The following is a 24018-nucleotide window of genomic DNA, read 5'->3' on the forward strand; positions in this document are numbered from 1 at the left end:
GACGTTTTTTCCCTGAAAATTCTTCTTGGAAAATTTTATCAAATTTAGCAGATCAATTTTCCGAAAATTGGCCCTGATCTTACTAATCTTCAGATTGAAAAGACCAACAAGCATCCACAGAAATGCGGATAATAAACTCTTTAACTAACTGATTGTAGCCTCGAGCCCACAATAAGTTTATCTGTGCGAGTGAAAATTATCATCGCCCACAAACTTTGACTGGACTCTGACATACAGTCGACAAAATACGTTAATTACTTTCGTCCTGCAGCAAAACTTCGAATTTTGATTGTAAATCGAATAAACGAAAACGACCTTCGAGCAACATTTGTGGTTGATAAATTAGCTAAACATTTTGCTAAAGTTTACCTTTCCATTACAGTAAAAGGTCAACATGGTAGCTGCGTGCCTGTATTATTCATATTTTGTTTAGGTTACATTCTATTGTTCATTCTTTTCCCAAATGTTCGAAAGCCGTCCACACATTTGTACACGCTAAATATCACAGCATTTTACAATGAGATAATGTTACCGGAATACAGCAGCGTAAAGGTTATAGTATAGACGTTATGCATTGTATGTCTTGCCGTTCGTTTGGATCGATTTTAAGTTTTTTCTTAGTCTATTGGGTGTACTATAACATATAACTTCTACTGCTGCTTTCTAATCTTTTTGTACACTGAGGAAAATTTTGGATTCAATTCACGCGGTATAATTCCGCTAAAAATTCAAATTTTAAAGTGTCAAATCAATACCGAACGCAGCGTCTTCTTCTTTTTCTTCAAACGCGATATTCTCATATCATAGTGCGTCGAAATTTATTTTTCAATTCATTTGTTCATCTACTGATTCACCCAAAAATCAAATTCTGAAGCGCACTTACGGCGTTAATTAGAAAAATATTTTCTTCATTACCTTTAGGATCTCTTACTCTCACAAATTTTATCTTCAACACCCTATTGTTGGCTTGGAACTCTACGAAATTTAAATTTACGACGTGACGATCCAACATTGAATTTTGTGTTCTGCACTACCTTCCATCGACAAAGACCTTTGGTCTGTGTCCTCTCTCATTTCACTTTGTTGGGTGAATAATGTGAACAACAAGTTCTTTAGTGTTTGCTTCAGTGTGTACCGTAAGAAAGTAATACAAAACTGATCACGATACACGATCCCTCACAGTACCTTCTAATTGGTATCCTATTTGATTAAATTTATTTAGTATTAGTGGAGCCTTTTTTACGGCGAATCATGTGCAGTCTGGACCACCACAGTGCACCGGCCTAACGTGACTTCCGAACTACGCCTCAAGGTATGCAAATAGTCCCTGAAGAAATTTATGTGCTAATTGATATTTCGCCTAAATGTAGGCTACACATATGAACACACTGCAACTACCCAAATTATAAAGCTTGAACGAAATTTACGTCTTTAGAACGTGGAATTGTCTGACACGGGAATCGAACCTGGATCATTTTAGTGGAACGTAACCACTAAGCCAACGCGTCCGTTAAACTACCCTTAAAAATTTGCGGCATAATTGTAAATGGTACAATATTTCTACACCCGAGATTCTCGTCTGTGCATAGTATAACAAATCAATTTTTATTCAATTAAGAAACCAACATCACCGCTTTTCTCATTTTCTGTATTACATAAAATTATCAAATTTCATTCCCAAAAATTTAACAATTTCAATGAAGCAGCACCGACAAAACGTATAGTTTAGAGGTGTGCGCCGGCTTTGAAAACGTCGGCGGCGGTGCGCCGAGTGTTGAGAAGTCGGCGGCGGTGCGCCGAAAGGAAATTAGAGTCGGCGGCGGCGGCGTTTTCGGCGCGCCGAAATCTTTAATATTTATTCTTAAAATTTAAATTTTAGTTTTTTTCTAATCTAATATCAATTCATTAAAAATGTCGGGGAAACTGGAAATACTTTTTAGTTAATTAACTAATGTTTGACGTACAATGGAAACTCGAAACGTTTACAGGATTTTTAATTGACTTTCTTAAAAGGCGCCTAAGACCTGGAAGGGTCAAAGTCTCGATACCGACTAATGAAAGATTTGTACCACAAAGGCTTGCAAAACATTCTTTAAATCGGGTTTTCATTGTGAGGCCATAATAGGACATTTTTGTACAGAAACAGAAAAATATGCTAGACGTCAAGATCTACATTTTTCTCTATTCTCCACGGTGAAAAATCGATTTGAAGAATGGATTGGCCAGAAATATGTCACTAAGTCTTACGAAAATTCAATTCAATTTTTAGTGTTAATCGATTATTGCGCTGTATCAACATTTCTAAAAATTCCTTCGAGTGAGAGTGGTTGATATCTAGTGCCAGATAATTTCATTAAAAACGTTTGTGTTTTTCTCCAATGTGTATACCTTCGAAACGTATTTATCGAGGGGTATATAAATAATGGTGGTACAACTCAAAATTCAAAATTATTTAGTGGAATTTACAAAATGTTTGGTAGAGATTATATCTAGTTCAATGACATAAAATTATTAAATCATTGATCTAGTTGTTATTTTATCACGTTATTTTGAAGCTTCAGATTTGAACTAGAACCTAGAAATTTCATTGTTTAATAACCAAATAGAGTTTCTGACATGGCCTGAAAACCTATCTGAAATCTTAAATTTTTGAAAGGACAACTAATCGACAAATCTTTAAACAGAAAGAGGAATTTTATGTCTTCAAGACATTGCCTAGTGTCGTTTGTACGGAGCATATAAAAGGAATATTTTTGTAAAAAATTGATTAAAATGTAATATTTCGGCGCGTCGAAAAAGGAATCGGCGGCGGCGGCGGCGTTGGTCGATTTTTCTCGGCGGCGGCGTTTGTCGGCGTCAGCCAAAAATCGGCGGCGTGCCGGCGTAAAATCGGCGGTGCACACCTCTAGTATAGTTAAATTAAAACTAATTTTATTTTCGGCATTTAAACAACAAAATATTTACCTAACAATTTATGTAAATTAATTTTACCGCACTTTAATGAAAATTACCGTTAAATTACCTATTCAGTTGAGTTGTTTATGTTCATGTTACTCAGTTCATAATTAAATTAGTTAGCTTTTATGAAATACATTTTCAATACTTTATGGGCGGTAAAACAAAAGAAGCAACATGCAAAACACAATTGTTATATTGTGTGTCTTTGTGTATATCTAAAATCGAGAAACCTCACTGTGGAGTGTTTACGTCGTGTATTATAGTGGAAGGAAAATCCTTAGCATATGCTTTCTTTGTGCATTCAATGGCACCAGAGATACAAATCTGCCATACGGAAAGTTTTTTAATTAATTAAATTAGTGTGCTTGCTAATAAACTGCTATTATAATAGCTTTCCTTTCCAAATTGTATACGAACCTCGTTGTCGTGTTGCTGGGAATGGGATTTTTTTATGCAAAATAATTTAATTTAGGATGTCTCGAAACAGTAATGTGGTTTTCGAAACAGAGGAACTACTATTCTCCATTATTAGGATCTCAAAATGTTCTGATAAAACCTGGGGAATAACAATCGAAGTAAAAATGAAAGATTCTTAGTTTGTAATGTTGTTTCGAATCAAATAAACAAAATCGAATTTCTCGTCAAAGTCATTCTACACACAAAATAGATACTAACAAAACGTTGCCATCAATTCCGAATATTTGCATTTGTTTATTCCCGATGCAAATCAAATTTGAATTTTTTTTCGATGGATCTGAAATACCTGCATTTTCAGAACATTTTTGTTTGATGTTACCAAAAATCACTGACAATCGGAGAAATCGCATTCACAAGACATGTAAAATTATTCGCCTTAATGGAATCATGTTCAGCTGCTAGATGGTGTCTTTGTGAATTAATGCTAATATTTCTCCGTACCAAGCATGATCGACTTTAATAGCTACCGGGTATTTTAGAAGAGCATGTTCGTCCACGTTATTCGACGTGTCTCTTAAAACCATTCAGATTTCGCACCATAACACCCCCCTTTCATTGTTTTGTGATGTCCGTTTACAGTCAATGAACAATTCTTTAATACGCCTCTTGGCACACATGTATCTATAGAGTTGATACGGTATACATATATGCACTGTATCAACTCAATAGATACGATGTGGACGTATATATATATATATATATAGATCTGTTAGCTAGACTGTTTCATAGAGAGTTATGTTACAGAAAGGAAACTTGAAAATTCTATTTGTCTGAACGTTAAAGTAAAGAGAATAAAATTAAATTTACTTGGTAAGTATATAGTCTCGTTCTATATGTACGTACAGATATGTATACACAAAGTCTGAAACAAATATTGAAAGGCTGAAGATGGTCTGGGCCTGGCTCGGGGAGTTAAATTAGTTATTAAAATTAATCGAAGCAATTATCAATAAATATACTTGTTCCGATGGATTCTGTGAATATTTGCAAGTAATTACTTTGATTGTTCAATATGAGATTTGCAGTTATTTGTTTGGTCTTGTTCATGGTATGTCGATGGATACCTCATTATGAGTCGTCGGGGGTAAGGTGGTCTCTTTAAATTTTATGGTAAAACCAAACTTCAACTTGTGTATTAGGTATCCTGCAATTTTAAGGGGAGGTTCAAAGAAATGAGACAGGATTAAAATCAAGACATTTCTTATAACGTAGAAGTGGGTTTTTTCTATCTTCGTTAAAATAGGCAGAGAGAAGGAAGTTGTAAAGACATATAAGTTGGAATCACAAGTTAGTCTTTTCCATCTGTCAAAGTGATGTTTTAAACGTCATAAGGAAACTTATGATGAAACAATGCAAATTATATAGAGCTCGCACAGCTCTCTTTTTTCAAAATTTTGTCGATCTGATAAAAGTTGACTTTGAGGATACATTCTTCACGACCGATTTTATTTGTGAAGAATTAACTTCTCAGTGAAAAGTGATGGTAACGATAACAACTACTTTTGGTTTTTATTAATAATCAAAAATGATTATGTTTCGACCAATAAATCGTGTTTAAATAAAGAAAATCAATAAACTAAATTTTGATTTTATATCAATGAGAGCTGTCAAACTTTAGTTTTATTAACTCAGCGCGATCACTTAACGACGAAAAATAGATTTTCTGTACGGCCTGCTACATTTCATTACAAATTTCCAGAGAGATGATAATTTGGCGCCAACTGAATCAATGAAAAATCCAAGTTTGTTTATTGGATGGTACGCCGATTGCTAGGGCTGTTATCCCAAAAAAATCCACTAAGCTGCGATCGAATTTTTATAGCGCCATTTCAGTTCAGTTGCAATTTGGCGTTGAAATGCAGTTTGCGTTACCGATAAGGATAAACGAAATGTTTTTTTTTGCGATACTATGAAATATGGGCTTTCCTCGTCATACCCAACCTTGGAAAAATCAATGATTTTGCGAACACTTGAAATATTTATTTATGACGTTTGAAGTGTCACTGAAGAGTCAACAAACGCAACAAACACATTTTCTCCAATGAAAGTCTAGAACAGGTATGGTCGATCGGCGAATTCGTCTTAAATTCACTAACATTTTATGTCAAAATAATATGAAAATGAGTGCGTTTAAGTACGAAAATCAAATTTTTATGTCCTCCGACCGGACAATAGACCATACCTGTTTTAGACTTTCATTGATTTTCTCAATATTAAAGTTAGGTTAAGTTGGGGTAAAGTATGATTTCGGCGTCACCTTGGATCAACTAACTCCACACGATATCTGGATTTTTCATCTTTTCATTAGTTCTTATGTAAGAACACATAGGGTAACTGCACCGGTTACAAGCCCAATTTTTTTTAGTTCCATATATTATCTGTTGTGGAACACGTAACCGGTGCCGTTACCCTACCTACACGTTTCTCTATGTCAATTTGAACATGCTTGACTATTGTTAGAATATCCTATAATGTGGCTTTCACATATATAATATGTATATTGTTTCACAGATTTCATTGAACCTAATACCAATTAGCCGAACATAACGAAAATAGCCGCTTCAATAAATTCCTTTAAATTACATAACAACAGTACTGCATCCTTGCAAGTTGCAGACGAACTGTATTAAAGTATTAATAATATTGATGACACAACGACAATAATTCACCGACTACGATCGGGAAAGTATAATTCCAATTTCAATAAATTTATTCAAAATCCATTTTGAAAATCGTTAATGAAAACGTAAAACGAAAGCTTTCAGTGTTTTCAATAAAATACGTATAGAGCGAATCCTTCGTTATACAAATTTACATCTCAATTTTATAATGCATAAGATAAACCAGATAGAGCCCAGACACTCTGTTTGATTCTTAATATCCATTTTAAAAACGTATATTATTCTATCATGGCAACTCCCCACTAATATCTATATGGTATTGTGTAAACTGTGCAAGGTGGATTCAATTAAACTTATCGATTGCAGAAGGATGAGGATATGGTTCGTAAAACGGTGAATGGATAAACACAATAGCTAGATGGAGAGAAGCTGATGATGATGATGATACTGTAGACGTACTACAGGGTTTTTGGGTGAGCGTCATTATTTTGATTAATTTAAGTAAATGACCCGTTAAAAACAGAGCTGTTGTGGTGTTGTACGCATAATGAAAATGTTGGATTGTAAATAATTTTCGAAATTGAATTGTAAAATAGATTTAATCGAATAGTATCGCTTTCATTACGCTGTCTGGTTTTCGGTTATCAGCCATCGGAAGGAAACAGCACCGTCGACAATTGAATTTAAACTGTAAAATACTCTAGTTGTGCAGATAGATGGAAATTGTCGCAAGATTTCCGGTACTTTTTATTTCGAAATTTTGCTGTGCTAAACTGTTCCTACGAGAATTTAATGCAAATGTGACAAGCTAAATTCTTTTCTTTATGGAAATTGATACGTACGATTGCGTTAGCGATATGTATTTCTGAATGGTTATGAGGGTGATAAAGTTTCAAGAATAGTATTCGATAAGGAACGTGCTATGAATTGCTTACGGTTTCTGATTTACTTCGACAAAGATTTGACGGGAAACATTATCATACCACATATAACAATTGTCATGCCGTTTGTAACCATATCTGGAGTCTGATACTTAAAAATAGCAATTTTTTGATATCTTCTCCCATTCACAAGGATATTTTATTGTTTTACTGAGCTACAATGTATTCACATTTGAATCGGATTGATTTGTCATTTCGTACAGATTCTACTCTTTTGGTGCTTCATTGCATAAATAAAATGATATTTTTCCGCTGCAGAAATTTGAGCTTTTAGTCGATATGACACGATATCCCTCAATCGAAATAAAGTTGTAATAATGCATCTGATCGGATTCAATTGATACCTGGTTTGAACTCAACGTTAAACTCTCTTTGAAGACGATAGTCGGCGATAGTCGGTAGTTGCACAAAACACTTTTCAAACGGCAATTTTACGATGGAAACACATCGTATTTTATTTGTGGCGTAAGTGAGATCAAGACTGTAATTTGCCGTAACTATTTGGAAACCTGCAGCCCAAATCTACAAGGACGACATAGAGTCCATTCAAAAATAGTTTGTCATTTATTTGCTTGGGAGTCGAATTAATCCGAGATCGTATAGGCTAGCTCCGGTTCAAATAGCTTAAATTGCAAAGTCTGGAAATGCCACGATGTACGATTGCTGCTGCTGTTCTTGCATTCGACACCGAAGTTTGAACGCAACGAAAGCATATACGATCTCACTAATTCTGCACTACAATTCAATTGCAGCAATTGCACCATGAGAATCTAGTGTCTGCCACTTCGGACCTGCTTCTTAGTATTCATCCCAAATAAATAAGCCAATTGGTTTTATAACGGCAACATTCTCAAAAATAGTTCATCGAACGTCTATATCATTAACGAGACCATATTTTTCTGTGTTGTCATGCGACTGGTTGGCTAGCAAATGAAAATTGATGAAACGTAAATCTTCAAATTGCGAGAAACATTCGCCCACAGTATCTTCCTATATACAATTTAAAACCGAAAAGAAAATAGAAGAAAATTTATGAAACGTCGTTTTGATTGTGCTGGATATATCACAACGACTTTTGCCATATAATGAAGACAAATCTCGAACAATACAATTTTGTAATATTTTCTCACAAAACGATATAAAAACCATCAACACCAACACAAAAAGCTAAATTCACATCCTGATTCACAATATCCCATTAATCAAATTCAATTCTTCCTCAACTTTTCTTTTTTTTGTCTCTCTCTCTCTCTCTCTCTCTCTCTTGTTACTCAAGCGAACATTACAGCTTCTTTACCCAATAAAAATCAGCTCACCCATGATTTTCACTCGAATATGAAGGAAAAAATCTAAAAAATAAAATGAAACACCGACAAAAGGACTCGGCAAAAGGATCAATCAATACCACCGTTTTTCATCTTCTGGGTATAAAATCTTATTTACAAATTCACCAAATCAACACAGAATCGAATAGCAGGCAGTCATTCACCTTTAACGATTTTCAACCGGAGAGCTAAAGTGATTTACATACGTGCAGTGCTTGGATTTAATGGGATTATATTCGGAAAATGGGAAAAACCATAAAATTAATAGTGCAAATTCATCATCTCAGCTGCAAGATTTACTTTAATTTTGTATAATATTTGGGAGTGCATGCAATGACTGGAAAACTTCGGAAAAACTTCTTATGTTGCAACATACACAGCTGAAACTGTCAGCATAAATAAAAAATGATTTTCCATCCATTTTTTATGGCAATGTCAAGACAAAGATTTGATGTCTAACAACTTTTTGTCCAGAGAACTTTTTATTTGCCAGAAAAACCTGTCTGAAATCGCCAACACTAACATATAAAATTGTGGTTAGATTTTAGTCCGCTAAGTGGTACGATTTATTGTCAAGTAATTGCACATTACAGTTAGTTGAGAAACGTTTCGAAAAGTGTATTACATAAAAATGCATTTCATTGTTACGTTGGAAGCATTTTTGACAAGAAAATTTATGAAAATTGGAGAAACATATTCAAATGTTACAATGCAAAAAGGGCTTATAAGTCAACGTGGCATCAAGGTAGTATTGGAACTGTGACGCAATTCCCACACGATAAACAAATTGAGTGCATCTCGGCGTTTTGTCGTTTTTTTTTTCGAAATATTTGATTATTTAGAAAGTCGAAAGCCGTGAAAGCTCACTTTCAGGATTTTCTTTTAATCCTGGGATCAAAAACCACTAGGGTTAAGACATTTTTAAAGTTCAACCGTCCAGGTCAGAAAATTTTCCGAAAATCATTTGGAAGATTGTATAAATATTCGGAAGAAGAGTAACCCCCTAGTGTGTGCGTACTATTTGAATAGTTCCTTATTCCCCTTTATGGCAATGACGAGATCTCATACTCAAGGTTATGAAGAAACAGGTTAAGACACATTCGAGTTGATCACGAAGGCGATGCAATCAAAATTTACCTCTAGCGCCAACTAGGTTCGGAAAATTTTATATGACGATTTTAACTTAACAAAAAAAATTTGTTTTCAAGTTGACTTTTCAAACAATATGTCTTCGTAAGCGTCTTAACCTGTTCTTTCAGAACCTTGCTCATACTAACATCAACACATTTTTACGTCAAATCAGGAGAGGGATTACGGCATCAATTCTCTTTCCTCTATTCTATGGCAACTCTACCAATAGAATTCGATTCATTATGCCACTGAAAGATGTCGCTCCAATGTCAACAGAAAAATAATTAATTTTTTACTCGACGGATTTTAGTCAAATAAAATGCCATCGTATAGCACATGACTCTGGAACAGTAATCAGGTTTTATAATTGTTAATGGTGATATCTTCTTCGAAGATTCTTGTTGCCAAGCCGTTGTACACTGATAAAAAAGAATTGAAAACCTTACCTGTTCCAGGTAACTTATTCTGCAAGTAATCTATGTTATCTGCTACAGCTGTATGTTTTGTAACGAGAGCTACAGCTGTGGCAGCTATTGTAGGTTACCTGGAGACAAAGTTACCTGCGACAGGTAAGATTTTCTACTCTTTTTTGTCAGTGCAGGGCCGATTGAAAAACTTATTAATGTTTCAGAGTTCCAATGGCTATACAAATCCGTCGTAAAAAATTAATTATTTTTCGGTTGAATCGTACTCTGTGTGTTATTTGACATAGAATAGAGGAAAGAGAGCTGATGCCGTAATCCCTCTCCAGGCGCTCTCTACAAAAGTTAAGTTCAAAAATATCCAAAACATTTAGAACTATGCTGTAGAAAAGTTGTCCGCTTAAACTGTTCTAATGAGTGAATTGAATGGGTGGAAATCGCATAGTTTAAGAATTTGCATATTCTAAGGGAGTTGCGACACACTTCTCTCTATTCAAAGGGTCTTTGTGCAAATCTTAGAGAAAAGAGTTGAATTTTGTTATTCTTTCTTGTATTGTTCGTCTGTAGTATTTTATATTGTTCGTCTGAGTCTGATACGTTCTGAATTTTCTATTATGCATAATATAAAAATGTTATATATGCGAAACAGTACATTCGTACATTTCAATTTGATTGTAGAGTTTATAGTTTTCTACATATTTATTTTATTGCTCGTAACACTCCGCTTAACGTGTATCTTTATCGTGTTTCATCGCTGAAATTTTCATTACTTTACAATGGTTTCCATTAAATTTGTCAAATAAAATTGTTTTGTTTTTATCATAAAATTGCATTAAATCTCTACAAAGAAATATCTCCGTTAAGTAAGTAAGTCATAAATCGATAAATTTTTGTAGGTCCACAACGTAAAAAACGAAAAACTTATGTTTTCAAACATTGTTTCGTTGAACATGCATTCCATGCTTAAAGGCATATCATAAATAACAATCCGCACGGCAACGATTAACACAATATAGAAAAACGGGGACTGGGTCATGATCTCTTCAATGCTTGATCACAAACATTTATCGAGAAAACAAAAGATAGACCATCAAAAAACGTGCGGTTACATGAAACGATAGTCTCATACAGCATATCACCATAGTTGATCGGTTTTGCTGAGATATTCGTGCAATGTTGGGCTACAGTTCGTAAAGATTTATTAAAATATTCAAAGTTTTAGTTTTGTTCAAGTTATTATAATGAATGGAAACAAACATTTTAAATTGTAATTGGAATAACTGAAATTAACACAATATTTTGTGGAAAATAGAATTCTGGTTTATTTATGGGCTATTCATTTACGTTTATATCGGTTGGATGCTGTCTTGTGTACTAATAGGTAATGTTCATTTGAAAACAATTTTGCTTTATTCATTTTCTGTGCGAATTAAGTGTTTAGCACAATTATGAAAGACTCATTTGGCAAGTAACAGATTTTTCAGTAACTCTAACTCATTAATTATTCATACCAAGCCGACGTAAATTGTAAAGAGAATAAAACTTAAGAAATAGAAGACGGATTTGGATTAATTATTTGTCGAATTCCGGGGAAAAGTGTGACAAAAAGGACTTCCGCACAAATTCTTGTCACTAGTGACAAAAAGTACATTCACATAACAATGAAATGATGCATGAAAAGTGTTTTTTCGACGAAATTACACAAAATTTTGAATGTAACACGTTGCAAAAGTCTTTATCCACGATATGTTTATCTTCACCCCTTCAAATCTAGTTACAAAAACAACCACTTTTCGCAACTCGTTACATAAATTTATATTAAGCAACAACTTTCGAAATAGGATTGTTTTGTCACCAGTTATGAAACTAGTGAAGCAAGTTTGATAGCCACATTGTATGATAAAAGCAGCCAATTTCAGAGCTCAAGTAATAGATTTTTGCATAATTCTACAACAGTTGGTCGTTTTTAGTTCTGAACATATTTGAGATTTTTTAGAGTTTTAGAGATGTTCCCAGTCAATAAAGTGTTTCCAGATTATGATAATTTGGCACAAAAATCCCTTAACGAATTCAAATTTCACGCCAAAATGTCATAGACTGTGCAGTGTGCAGTTAACTGGGAACATCGATGACTTTTAAAACTCTTATAAATCTAAAATTATTCGTATTCGTTATAATGTTGCCAATGTTACCGACCTATTTCATCAGAAAAGATAGCGCCTTTACAGGATAACCGAGATTTCCTATATAGATTTTATATATCTCTCTACTGTCTCTCCACTTTATCATAATATAATCCAACTCGTCAAAATGAACGTTTGGACATAGGTGCATATCATTTTTATGTGTCGATGCGCAGATAAATCCAAACTCCCTCTCCGAGCTGATGCATAATGTTACCACACAGAGCCATATAAATAATAATGCGTGATGTCAATAGAGTCAAATTACGTCAAATTAAGTTTTACTGAAAAATATTGAAAACTCCAAAGTCTAAGAAATGAATATCAAGCCCGCCTAAGTTCCTCAATGAAATGCAGCCATAGAAGGCAAATTGGAACATAGAATCAAACTGAGTGTCTACAGTGAATATCAAATTGTGATCTGTCACTTGAATTTTGTATGATATTTTTGTTGTGACATAAAGGGTTCGTGAAGAAACTCGGAAATTGAGTCCATAAGGCTTGATTTCCACTTAAAATATTTCATCGTGAGAAAGCTTCTTTAAGGATTTTTATTGGTAAAAAGCGAGAGAGAGAGACGAAGTTTAACCAAGAGAAATCCTTCAGAGTTCTCTTACGGCGAACATCTTTAAGTGGAAACCAGTTTTAACTTTTCGATGGAAGAAAAATCCTCATCGTAAAATTGAAGTGGAAAAACTTGAGGTGTATTTAATGAACTGGTGAAAATTTTTAAGTCAAATTTTTTAAATAAAATAATTTTCTAGGTTCAATTTGAAGGTTAATTTTGTAATAAGTCTGATTAAACTTTAGACAAAGCTAATTTTTCGGGTTTTTTAATTATAAATTTTGACAAAGTGTTGTATTGCTTTGACTTGACCAATGTTGAATTACTGACCAAGCAATACAACAATTTTATTATTAATTATAAAATTGAACTTAAATTACAGATTTGTATGCAATATAGATTACCGGTAATTTACCGTTAAATTTTCTCAAAAATTTCGGTAATACCGTTTACCGGTTTAAAAAACGGTAATTGCACTCACCAAACAGTAGAGCAAGCGAACTTTCAGTAGCTCGATATATCAAACCATAACACGAGCTGCAAAACAATGTCATGTATTTTGATGTAGTAAACAAGGTTCTCGACGTCGTCTCGAATCGTCTCTCTAATCCATCTCGAACCGAGATACCATTTCACAGTTCTAGTGGCATAAATATCTGTTTACTGCATAGACGAATACTATTCGTCGAATAATAAAAAAAATCCAACGTGATTCCACATCCCACTAACCCAATGGTTAGAAGAGGTGTTGCTCGATAAATATTTAGTTTTTTAGTTTTGGTATTTGGGGTGCAAAATGTGGTCAGCGTAGAATGTGTATTGTACGTTTAATGGTTCAAAAGGAGTGATAATGAGGGAAATTTGAGTGATTCATTCACCACCCAAAACACGTATGAAAAAGTTCACTTTTTACAGCGCCGCTGCAGAAAGATAGATTACGGATACCTGTTGCGGGCATGGTGTTTTGTAAATTTATTCCACCGATTAGTGAGCAATTTTGATTAAATTTTGTGCAAAAAAATGTAAACCCAGACGAAAATTCTCATTATCCTCAATAGATCGTACAGTGTTAGGTATAGTTTTCTGCAGAGTTCGATTCAAGAGCTTTATCTTTTATTTATTTTGTAAACAAGTGGATTTAAAAGAATTATTTTTGCTATTCACAATGCTTTTATATCCAGCTTTTGCTCAAGCTTTCATTAATCGCCGTACCGGATTTGATAATCAATTTTATGATACGTTTATGCATCCAATATTTTTTTTACTCCACTTCGATCGTCCAATTATTTTACATTTTCTGAAAAAGTAGATCTCATTGAAAAAATTCCTCTTCGCCACAGACATTTTCCTTTTCGGATTTGAAGTATTGTATTTATTGTATACTCGCGCAGCAACAGCATTATTAGGTATACAATGCATATAATATATTTATATACGAACATTACATTAACTACACACAAAATACAGTCATTTCCAAATCGAAAGGATTGAAAAGAAATTTGTCTTCGGAATGTTCAATTTCACAAGGATTAGTATTGATTCACTGGTATAGTCAAGTCATAGCTATTGTGTGTATTTAATCGTGGAGTGTGTGTTGTGGAAGATAAACTGAAAAATCTCATATACATCCCAGCAAACATTTTCATTTTCTTACTTCACTTGTGCTTATTTATTGCCCTCCATTGGGATGAGCGAAACTGCCATGTGAAATCGTTCAATTACGTATCCTACAACATACCCATGGATAACGTTGCAAATATTTGGGAACACATAATATCGAAGACATGGAAAAGACAAACAATTTTTGGGTCAGTATATGCTAACAACGATAATAGCAACACAATACGAGCCTAGCTCGGTGCCAGACATATGTTATCCATATGCTGTGTGTTTACACAGTTGGTTACCCAATATTGATTTCTTTGTTGATTGAATGTACTCAGAATGTGAAACTTTGTCAGATTAGTTTTTTGTTTCGAAGTCCGATGGACGGAGTAGTCGTATAAGGGATCCGAACGACGTAGGACGTAATTGGTTTTTCCTTTAAAATGCAATGTAGCAAATAATTGAAAAATGAAAGAAATTGTTGGTAACGGAAAGATCCGCCCTGAAATTACTTCGATTTTTACACGCCAAAATGTCTTGGAAAAATGCGAACTTCTCGTTGAAGTGAAGTGAAGTAAATTAAAATTTTGGGAAAGTGGAAAGATGTTCATCAATGAATCGTTTTATTTCATGCCATTAAGCAAATCCACAGGTCCATCGTAAACACACTGCCAAATTATGAAGCTTGAGTGATCGTTAGGACGTTACCAATGCGATATAATCGCTAGAAAAATTCCATGTAGAAATTGTCTGACATGGGAATCGAACCCGGAACCACTGAGCCATCCCGTCCTCCCAACACTCCAACAAAATTTCTCAATTTTCTCTCAGGTAAAACACTGCTTTAATTCGACCTTAACACCTGAGACATAATCAGACACGCCTGTCTGATTGAAGATCAACCAACTTACATTTAATTTCATTGCCTATCGTCTGCTTTTACCGTCCCACGCGCTGATTTAAAAGAAATTCGTAAGAACACAACTTTAAAATGGTTAATAAATACCAAAATAGAAACTGTTATTTTCACCTTTACGAAAATGTTGTTCATATTCAAGTGTCCGTTAAGCGACCATGTTTGATGGCATTTGAAAATCTTACATCTTATATTAAAACATGGTAAATAGGGCGAAACGAAGGTATCATCTAGATAAAATGTTAATAACGCGCCTAAACGCAAATCGCCAATCTAAGCCAACATTCTTTTACTACAGGATGACGGTTTAACGTAATTTGATTTTTTTTTCTTCGTCTTCTCGGTTACCGTGTCATTCAAAGGAGATTGATCAATTTGCGATAAGCATTTTGATGAAAAAATAATTCAACTAAATTACATCGTTGACTCCAAATATCCTCTGTGAATTTGTAATTTTCAAGAATCGAATCAGTCTTGACAAATGTTCAACATTCATCAATAAGCATTAGGTATTTTGAATGAATTTATTTTCCCTATATATCTATTCCGTTTAAACGAAGGATTACTTTGTTATTCACTTGACAACTTTATACATTTCTCAAAATCGTTAGTATGATAAGGAGACAGTCGTTCTGTAAATGGTATATTATATAGCATTAGAGCACAGCAAAGTTTTCATTTAAGACGCTTCTATGGAATTTAAGAAGGATTGAACGGGAATGTGAGATTAAAATTAACTTAATTAATTTCGGTAACAATAGAAAATATAGTTTTCAATGAATTTCAATCAATTATACTGAAAGACAATCATAACCATAAACTTACTGTAGAATTTTATAATCGCGACTCATGTACCACTGAAACTTTGTTGAGAATTAAACGCGATTAAACGTATACTGCTTTTGGTTCACTTATTTATTCTTTCGAAACGATTGGAATCGATCCCTTGACTAAGTTTTAATTGAATTCAATGTTTTCTTCAACCATTGAACGATGATCGCAATGTATAACATATTTACGTTCCAGATGTAACTACATTCCAGATGTAACTACATTCCAGATGTAACTACATTCCAGATGTAACTACGTTCCAGATGTAACTACGTTCCAGATGTAACTACATTCCAGATGTAACTACGTTCCAGATGTAACTACGTTCCAGATGTAACTACGTTCCAGATGTAACTACGTTCCAGATGTAAATACGTTCCAGATGTAACTACATCCCAGATGTAACTACGTTCCAGATGTAACTACGTTCCAGATGTAACTACGTTCCAGATATAACTACGTTCCAGATATAACTACGTTCCAGATGTAACTACGCTCCAGATGTAACTACGCTCCAGATGTAATTACGTTCCAGATATAACTACGTTCCAGATGTAACTACGTTCCAGATGTAACTACGTTCCAGATGTAACTACGTTCCAGATGTAAATACGTTCCAGATGTAACTACATCCCAGATGTAACTACGTTCCAGATGTAACTACGTTCCAGATGTAACTACGTTCCAGATGTAACTACATTCCAGATGTAACTACGTTCCAGATGTAACTACGTTCCAATTGTAGCTACGTTCCAAATGCAACTACGTTCCAAAGATAATTACGTTCTAAATGTAACTACGTTCCAGATGTAACTACGTTCCAAATGTAACAACGTTCCAATTGTAGCTACGTTCGAAATGTAACTACATTACAAGTGTAACTACGTTCCAAATGTAATTATGTTTCAAATGTAACTTAGTCACATTCAGTCCATTAGCAGCTAAAAATTAGTACAGTCAGCGACCCTCAAATAAGTGATGCATTTTTGTGTCAGGTTTTTTCCAGCTCTTTTCCAGTGTGTGCGCAACTATTTAAGAAACCAGAATTTCCTCATAAGCCCAATAGTGACACCTACACCAAAATCAGTCATATCTGACTTCTTCGAGACTTTGTTGCTGTCTATTAACACGAAAAAATCATTCAAGAACAAAAAACACGAAGTAGCTGCGTTACAATTTCGAAATTTAAGATTCGTTTGTAAATTTCGTCACAGAGCGATCTCGCTACAAAAAAGGTACGCGTTGCTTGGTATCGTTTGATTAAAAAAAATATGTTGGAAGTGTTCCATCAGTGCTCAAAGTTCGTCGAGGGTAGCAAAAAAAAATGGTCAAAAATTATTCATTAGAGACAACATCTAAAAAATCAGTTACTAGTGGTGGATAGTGCTTGTAACCTTCTACCCATATCAACAATCCGAAACTTTCACGGTTGCTTCCTTTCGAAGATATCGCCCATTGAAAATCGTGATTTTTCGACTACTTGGGGCTACAGCTGCCCAACCAGATGTTCCAAAGTACATTTCTTTAAAATAAAAAGTCTTAGAATTAGTCCCGCTATCGATCCCAATATAAGTCAGAATTAACCGCTACTCCACCGGCCGTGGACGACACAGCTACTGGTTCTCAGAAACTGCCCAGCCGATCGGTCTGATTTTTTCCTGTGTGATGTTCTTGTCCATCACTGATTAATAATATAAAAAAAATATTGGTGGTCGACGTTCCCTATTTAATCTCGTTTCAAACCAACCGTGTGAACATCAGTGACTGTCTACCTGTGTATTTTATTAAACTTTCAGAAGTGCTTTCGTTAGTATATGAAGCTTTAGGAATACTTTTTGTTTTTGCATATTAGCAAAAGCACTGCCTCATCATCGCATTACTAAAAATAATAAATTCAAGTACTAATCGATGGCAAAATTTTGCTTTGTGATGATGGTGTACGCGAAATTTCTTTCAGTTTACACATTTCCGCAGCTAAAAAACACATTCGTAATTCGTTGAAAAAAAGATGTCAAAAATAAAAAGAATGAAACATAAGCGTTTCAAAACACGCGCTTCCCTTAAATCGTGCTACAATCTCCGCATTTTTTATACAACCGAAAAAAAAAATATTGTTCACATTTAACCAACATAACACCCAATAAATTTTGTGTTTATCACTATATTTTTTGTTAACATCCTATACACGCAATCATCGAATCCCAGGAATATTTCGTGCAAAGGCATCACGATTTATGGTGTTAAATACAAATTTGTGCAAAGTTCTCAACGCAGAAATACCGAGCTTAGTGCTTACTCACGCAGATTTGCTTAAATGAATCGCAACCTAATATATTGCTCCTAAATCTCACTATAAAATCATTTCGTATATATGTGTGTAGCTATAGGTACTTGCATAAAACATTCCTACAATAATGTTCTATTCGTTTCTTCGCGTTAGCTTTGAACTTTGATGTTTTTTTGTTTGTTTCCTTAGAAGTGTTCACTGAGAATTTAAGAATTTGTTTAAGTTATGTAACTCGACTACCAAGATTTTCTTCATTGGCTAAATTAATATCAAAGCAATTATGTTAAATTAGCACATAAGAAAACAGAAATTAATTATAATTGGCCTGACAAAAAAAAACTTGGTAGAACCGTCAACTGGAATGCTTCTTTAGAACTGACTGAAGAGAGCGAATTTTTAATTTTTATACAGAACATCGGAACTAAAACACAACTCACGTGCCATAATCTTTTTTAATTGTAAAAATGGCACGTTGTCAGGTGTGCTATAAGACACTTCACCGATTGGTTTGAAAGAAAAGTCGTTTTAGTTATGGACCTTATGGACTTATTGTTTAGGAAATATTTTCGTTCAATTTTCGATTAACGGAAAGGCCGATGACATCTTCATTCATATTTGAGTGGTTGAATTGTTTCCAAAAGTATTAAAAATGTAGAAATTTCTAAAAGTTACGAAATATTTCCCACATTATAGAAATTTTTTACACAAAAGAGATCAATCGATGCAGGAAATAGGTTGGTAAATATTTAAATTTGCAATACGGCGTTAGCAGTGTCATTTTTATATTAAGAGTGATATCGCCAAAACATCGAACAAAATCAGACATTTTGGGACAAGGGGTCACGGATATTATTGAGTTATATCTCACTCGATTCGTTGAACTATGGCGAGTAAAACGCAGTACTACGCTTGGTGAAATTTATTTTGTTGCAGACAATCGAGGTCATGAAGTAAGGGTCTGTTAAAAGAGCACCAAAATCATTTTCTTGAGAATAATCGAGGGAAAATGTTTTGAGAAAAAACTTTTTTAGCTAGCCTTGTAGGCCTTTGAAGATACGCACATTTTGAGTATAAACACCACCAGGTCCATGTTGACCTGTTGGTGATATCAATGATTTTAGGTGAAAAAATAGGTGATTTTCCCGAGACTTCGACCGCCTGCAGTGACACAAGTCCATGACATAGTATGTATGGCAAAATAGTCTAGCCTCAGTAGTTCCATTCTATGGAAAAAAATTTCCTTGGATAAGTTTCATTGCAGAGGGTTGGAGCGACTTTAGTGGAAGTCCACCCCAAATCGACGAAATTTTATCGCTTTTTTGAGGTTTTTCACGTGGTTATTCATTATTTACTGCATATAAAAGTGAGATCATCTAATATAAGGAGTTCCTTGATGTATCAACGTTGGTAACATACTCTTGGAACCCAAATTTCGAACTATTTGGGCTATTTTCTATATAGAAGTGGGGTATGAAGCATTTTTTGGTCTTCTTGTTGGATATACATTTATTTAAAAAAAAAATTTATTAAAAGTGAAATAAGCTAAAATAAAGAGTTACTCGATAGATCCACGTTGGTAACGTACAGTAATCAGTAAACAGTTTTCTCAAAATTGTTTCCCTCGATTAATGGCAAGAAAATGATTTTGGGGCTCTTTTGGCAGACCCTTCCTTCATGACCTCGATCGTCTGCAACAAAATAAATTTCTCCAAACGTAGTACCACGTTTTTCTCGCAATAGTTCAACGAAACGAATGAGATATAACTCAATAATATCCGTGACCCCTTGTCCCAAAGCTGTTCGATGATTTCTCGATATCGGCGCCCCTGCAATTTAAATAGAAGAGTACGTCCTTCGTTTGAAACTATTTACATTGCCAAGTGTTACGTTTAACCACCCAAGGCAAAACACAAAGACCCAGGAAATGACATAATAGACAGTTTACGCCAATGAAGAATAATTCATAAGTCAACTTATAAGTTGGAAATTATAAGTAACCTTCCAGAACTTCTTGTATAAAGATTAGTGAGTAAACTAATGACAGTGGCTCAAAGCAAAACATCTGAATGGTTCCGTTCCGAAACAAAAAGATCACTTCTCATCGAAACATGATGTTTTCGAAGTTAAAGTAAAAAGTCAAGATTACGTGTGAAATTTTGCTGATCCGAGGGGAAGCCGAGGTTCATAATCACACATAAAAGTGTCTGTTCATTTTACTCCCGAGGTATGTATTGTATTTTATACGCGCGATGTTTCCGCCCTCGGCAAGCCTCTTAACTGGTATAATTATACCTCCATATGTAGAGTTTTCGTGTGAATTTTGTTGATCTGAGGCGTACGGTTTTCGACGAACATAGCATGTAAAAACTATTTAAAAATTTGAAGAATTTTTGAGAATAAATTCTTGAAAATTCCTAAACTTACTATAATTCTCAAATTTAGGAATTTTTCTGATGTTCGTAATCTTGGAATCACCATGGATGCTAATCTTATGTTTAGTGCTCACGCGACTGATCTCAGTGCCAAAGTATTTTCGAGGCTGAGAAGTAGAAGTTTATGGCCGAATCACCACGTTCTTTCATGGCACACCAGACTCATGTTGGTCAAGTGACTCATTCTGCCCTTATTCACATACTGCGGATCAGTTTACTCGTCAAATCTGAATGCGAAATCTATACAACGTGGTAGTACGAGGGAATATGTAAATCGTATTTTGGGCTGCCCAATTATGGAATTTCTTAAGCACCGGTCAATAATCCTCGTCTTCAAAATACTCATCGACAAATCACCGAGTTATCTTTTTGATAATCTACAACTATCGAGGCGCTCCAGCTTACTAATCATTCCTCGTCACACTACTAGTCAATACAATCATTCATTCTTTGTTGATGCTGTATCGGAATACAACAGGTTACCAAATGTCGTTAAACAAACAGGATCCCTACTTTCAAAAGGCGTTGTCTGGAACATTTCATCAGTCGACAACGGATTATTTGAGTAATTGGAATAAATGTTTCACACCGTCCACTGGTACCATACCATACCATACCTTACGACCTTTACCGTTTCAGTAATAGCACACAGGCATTGTTGGTATATCTTTATCGTTATGAACTTATATGTTGTCATTGGTTTTAGATTATGTTGTTGATGTGTACAGTCCGCTATGACTCTTCTTTATTGTCTTTTATTTTTATTTTTATTTTTTGTTGTCTTCAGTTTTTTTTTTCTATTTTGATTGAGGCTCAAGTTAAATTGTACTACTTTCACTCATTTCTTTCTTGTTTTGTTTATTTTAAAAAAAACGTATACTTTATTAACGTCGGAACATTTGTATAAGGAGTGATCCTTTTTGTTCTTTGATTACAAATAAATTGAAATTAAAATTCCGAATAATATGCCCTGCTCAAGTAACAATTTTACCAATACCACGGCCTTTCTGGTTATCAAGATACTGAAAAAGAAATTACAATTTTTACTTGCAAACATAATTGCCACGGCACTTTGTCAATGAATAAACTCCAATTAACACAAGTCTGAAGCGCATTTTTTATTGAGTCTGCAAATTAACCTTTTTTCGAAAGCAGGCGATGTAAAATTAAAACAATTAGTAATGAAATACGAACAATGTTAAATATACACTGCAATAATGGGATATATTTCCATAATTTATTCGATTCGCTTTTTTAATGCACACAATATCGAATTGTGCAACATTGCAAAAACCACCGTTATCTGGAGTTTATAAAATATTTTATTTATAACTACACGAAATGCAATATTATATGTACAGAACCTAGCAATATATTTTTGTTGTGGCAAAAGCGATATAAAATAAAACGAAAAGAGAGAAAAAAAAACAACAAAAACACCACACATTACAATCCAGCCAAAGCACGAAGATTTTTCGTATTTGATATTCTCAAATGATGCATTTCTGGTTTTTGTAGTTTTATAGAGGAAAAATGAATAAATATCCATCGACCGAATGAAGGGTTTTACGATTTATCGATTCGATTTAAAAATGTTCGAGCCACCATTACATGACTTGATTGAAGAAAATAAAACAAAAATAGAAAAATAAAATTAAGCCAAAAATAGATTGCATGGTTTGAATGAATACCAGCGAATTTAAGGGGACTACAGCACTGACTGGAATGCCACATGCATTATTTTCTTTCTTTTTTGTACGAGATATACGGTTGTGGATCCGGAATAGGTAAAATTTGTTGGTCTCAATCCGTATTGTAATTACGATTTAGTTTGTTATAACCCATGCTCAGGGTACTCAATAAAACCGCACCAATCAATATGGGAGTGTTACTCCTTGCAGTCGCACTTAACGCAAGTCTTATCGGAATATCTACATCCAATTATTTTGTCAGGATGCTTCAAGTCACTTTACTAATATTTTCATCAAAATGGTAACCAATTTGCACAATGGTGAAGCGATTCAAAGTAGTTATTTGTGGAAGGAAAATTAATAATTTCAAATTCTATTGGTAGCCGGCGAGACAAATGATCACTCGAGTTTATTTCCCTGATATGCGAAGACTGTTTTTTAGAAAAACATTTTGCAAACTGGGAAATTGAGGGAAAATGTCGGAAAAATTGAGTAAATTTGAAAAAAAAATATAGCAAAATGACCCTGCGGGTATGAGCACTTCTATGAGTCATATTTAATTGTTCAGTAAATTTGTAACATTTTTCTGGTTTTTCTGTAAACTTACCATTTTCAGATGATGTCTTTTGAGTGCCACTGCCTAAAATTCCCGGTAACTTTCGCCATCGCTTACGGCTCCAAAAACTGCCTTTATTCTTAGGCGATTCGATTGGCAACGCATGTTCATAACTATCACAAGGAAACGTTAATTTCGAACGCGAAGAATATGTAACGAAACTGGCGTCTCCACTCGAACGACAATTGTCAGCATATACAGACACACTGCACGTTTTGGATGGTAACGGAGATTTCACCGGTAGCGTTAAACCGTTACGGTAACGAATACTTCCCATACAACTAGCACCACTAGAACTACCACTAAATCCACTGTCAATGTCACCGTTGCCAATCACACTACCGCTCACTGGTGATGACATTTCATCGGCTATTTCTACAGATTTCAATAACTCAGTTAGATGCTCAGAATTCACATATTGTTCCTCTTCCGGTGCACTATGGCTGGGCGGTGTAGATGGCATCAGCATGGCTTCGGTGGATAAATTTAATTCGGCCAATACACGTCGATGACGATTCTCTACCCGACGAAATTCTTCCTCAACTACACTTTGCGGCAGCGAAATCATTGACTGGCCGCCATTCAACATACCGAAACGATGTTCTGCTTCGATGTCTTCATAGATATTTTCTTGGGTTCCATAGCGAGTGGTGTACATGTGACGAGATCCACCGACTCCGTTATGGTGTCGATTCATGGTGAGTGAATGCATGGAATTAGGTGTCGGCGTTCGGTACGATGGTCCGGCCGTAATTCTGTCCAGAAGTGGAATGTTGTGACCCATTTCGACCGATCCGTCATATTTACGGCTGTTCGTTTGATCGTAGTGCTGATTCTTGCGTCTGTATGACGACGTTGACGGCTCGAATCTTTCCATGGTAGCAGATATATTATTATGGTGACGGGTTTTCTGAAAAGATCAGTACGGTTGGGTCATAAAGTTACATTAGACAGTCCGGACCTGATAGAATTGATAGACAAGTGAAATTGCTGGAAAAGTTGTGAACATGATGCGGA

General features: G+C 34.7%; 1 protein-coding gene and 1 long non-coding RNA gene across 3 annotated transcripts in view; both read right to left on the reverse strand.

The window, feature by feature from the left end:
* The window catches only part of LOC119077826, a 134314-nt gene that overhangs the window by 74308 nt on the left and 35988 nt on the right, over positions 1-24018 (reverse strand). For both annotated transcript variants that reach the window (XM_037185133.1, XM_037185134.1), the window contains exon 3: positions 22993-23911. In XM_037185133.1, coding sequence (XP_037041028.1) covers positions 22993-23911 — 919 coding nt within the window. The remainder of the gene's footprint in view (positions 1-22992; positions 23912-24018) is intronic.
* On the reverse strand, positions 6676-12484 carry LOC119077827. Its single transcript, XR_005087888.1, has 3 exons — positions 12327-12484; positions 8175-8177; positions 6676-6686 (listed from the first exon to the last, which is right to left on the reverse strand). It is a non-coding gene; the product is annotated as an uncharacterized LOC119077827 (long non-coding RNA).

The sequence above is a fragment of the Bradysia coprophila genome, unplaced genomic scaffold, assembly GCF_014529535.1.
Source record: "Bradysia coprophila strain Holo2 unplaced genomic scaffold, BU_Bcop_v1 contig_24, whole genome shotgun sequence".
Lineage (NCBI taxonomy): Eukaryota > Metazoa > Arthropoda > Insecta > Diptera > Sciaridae > Bradysia > Bradysia coprophila.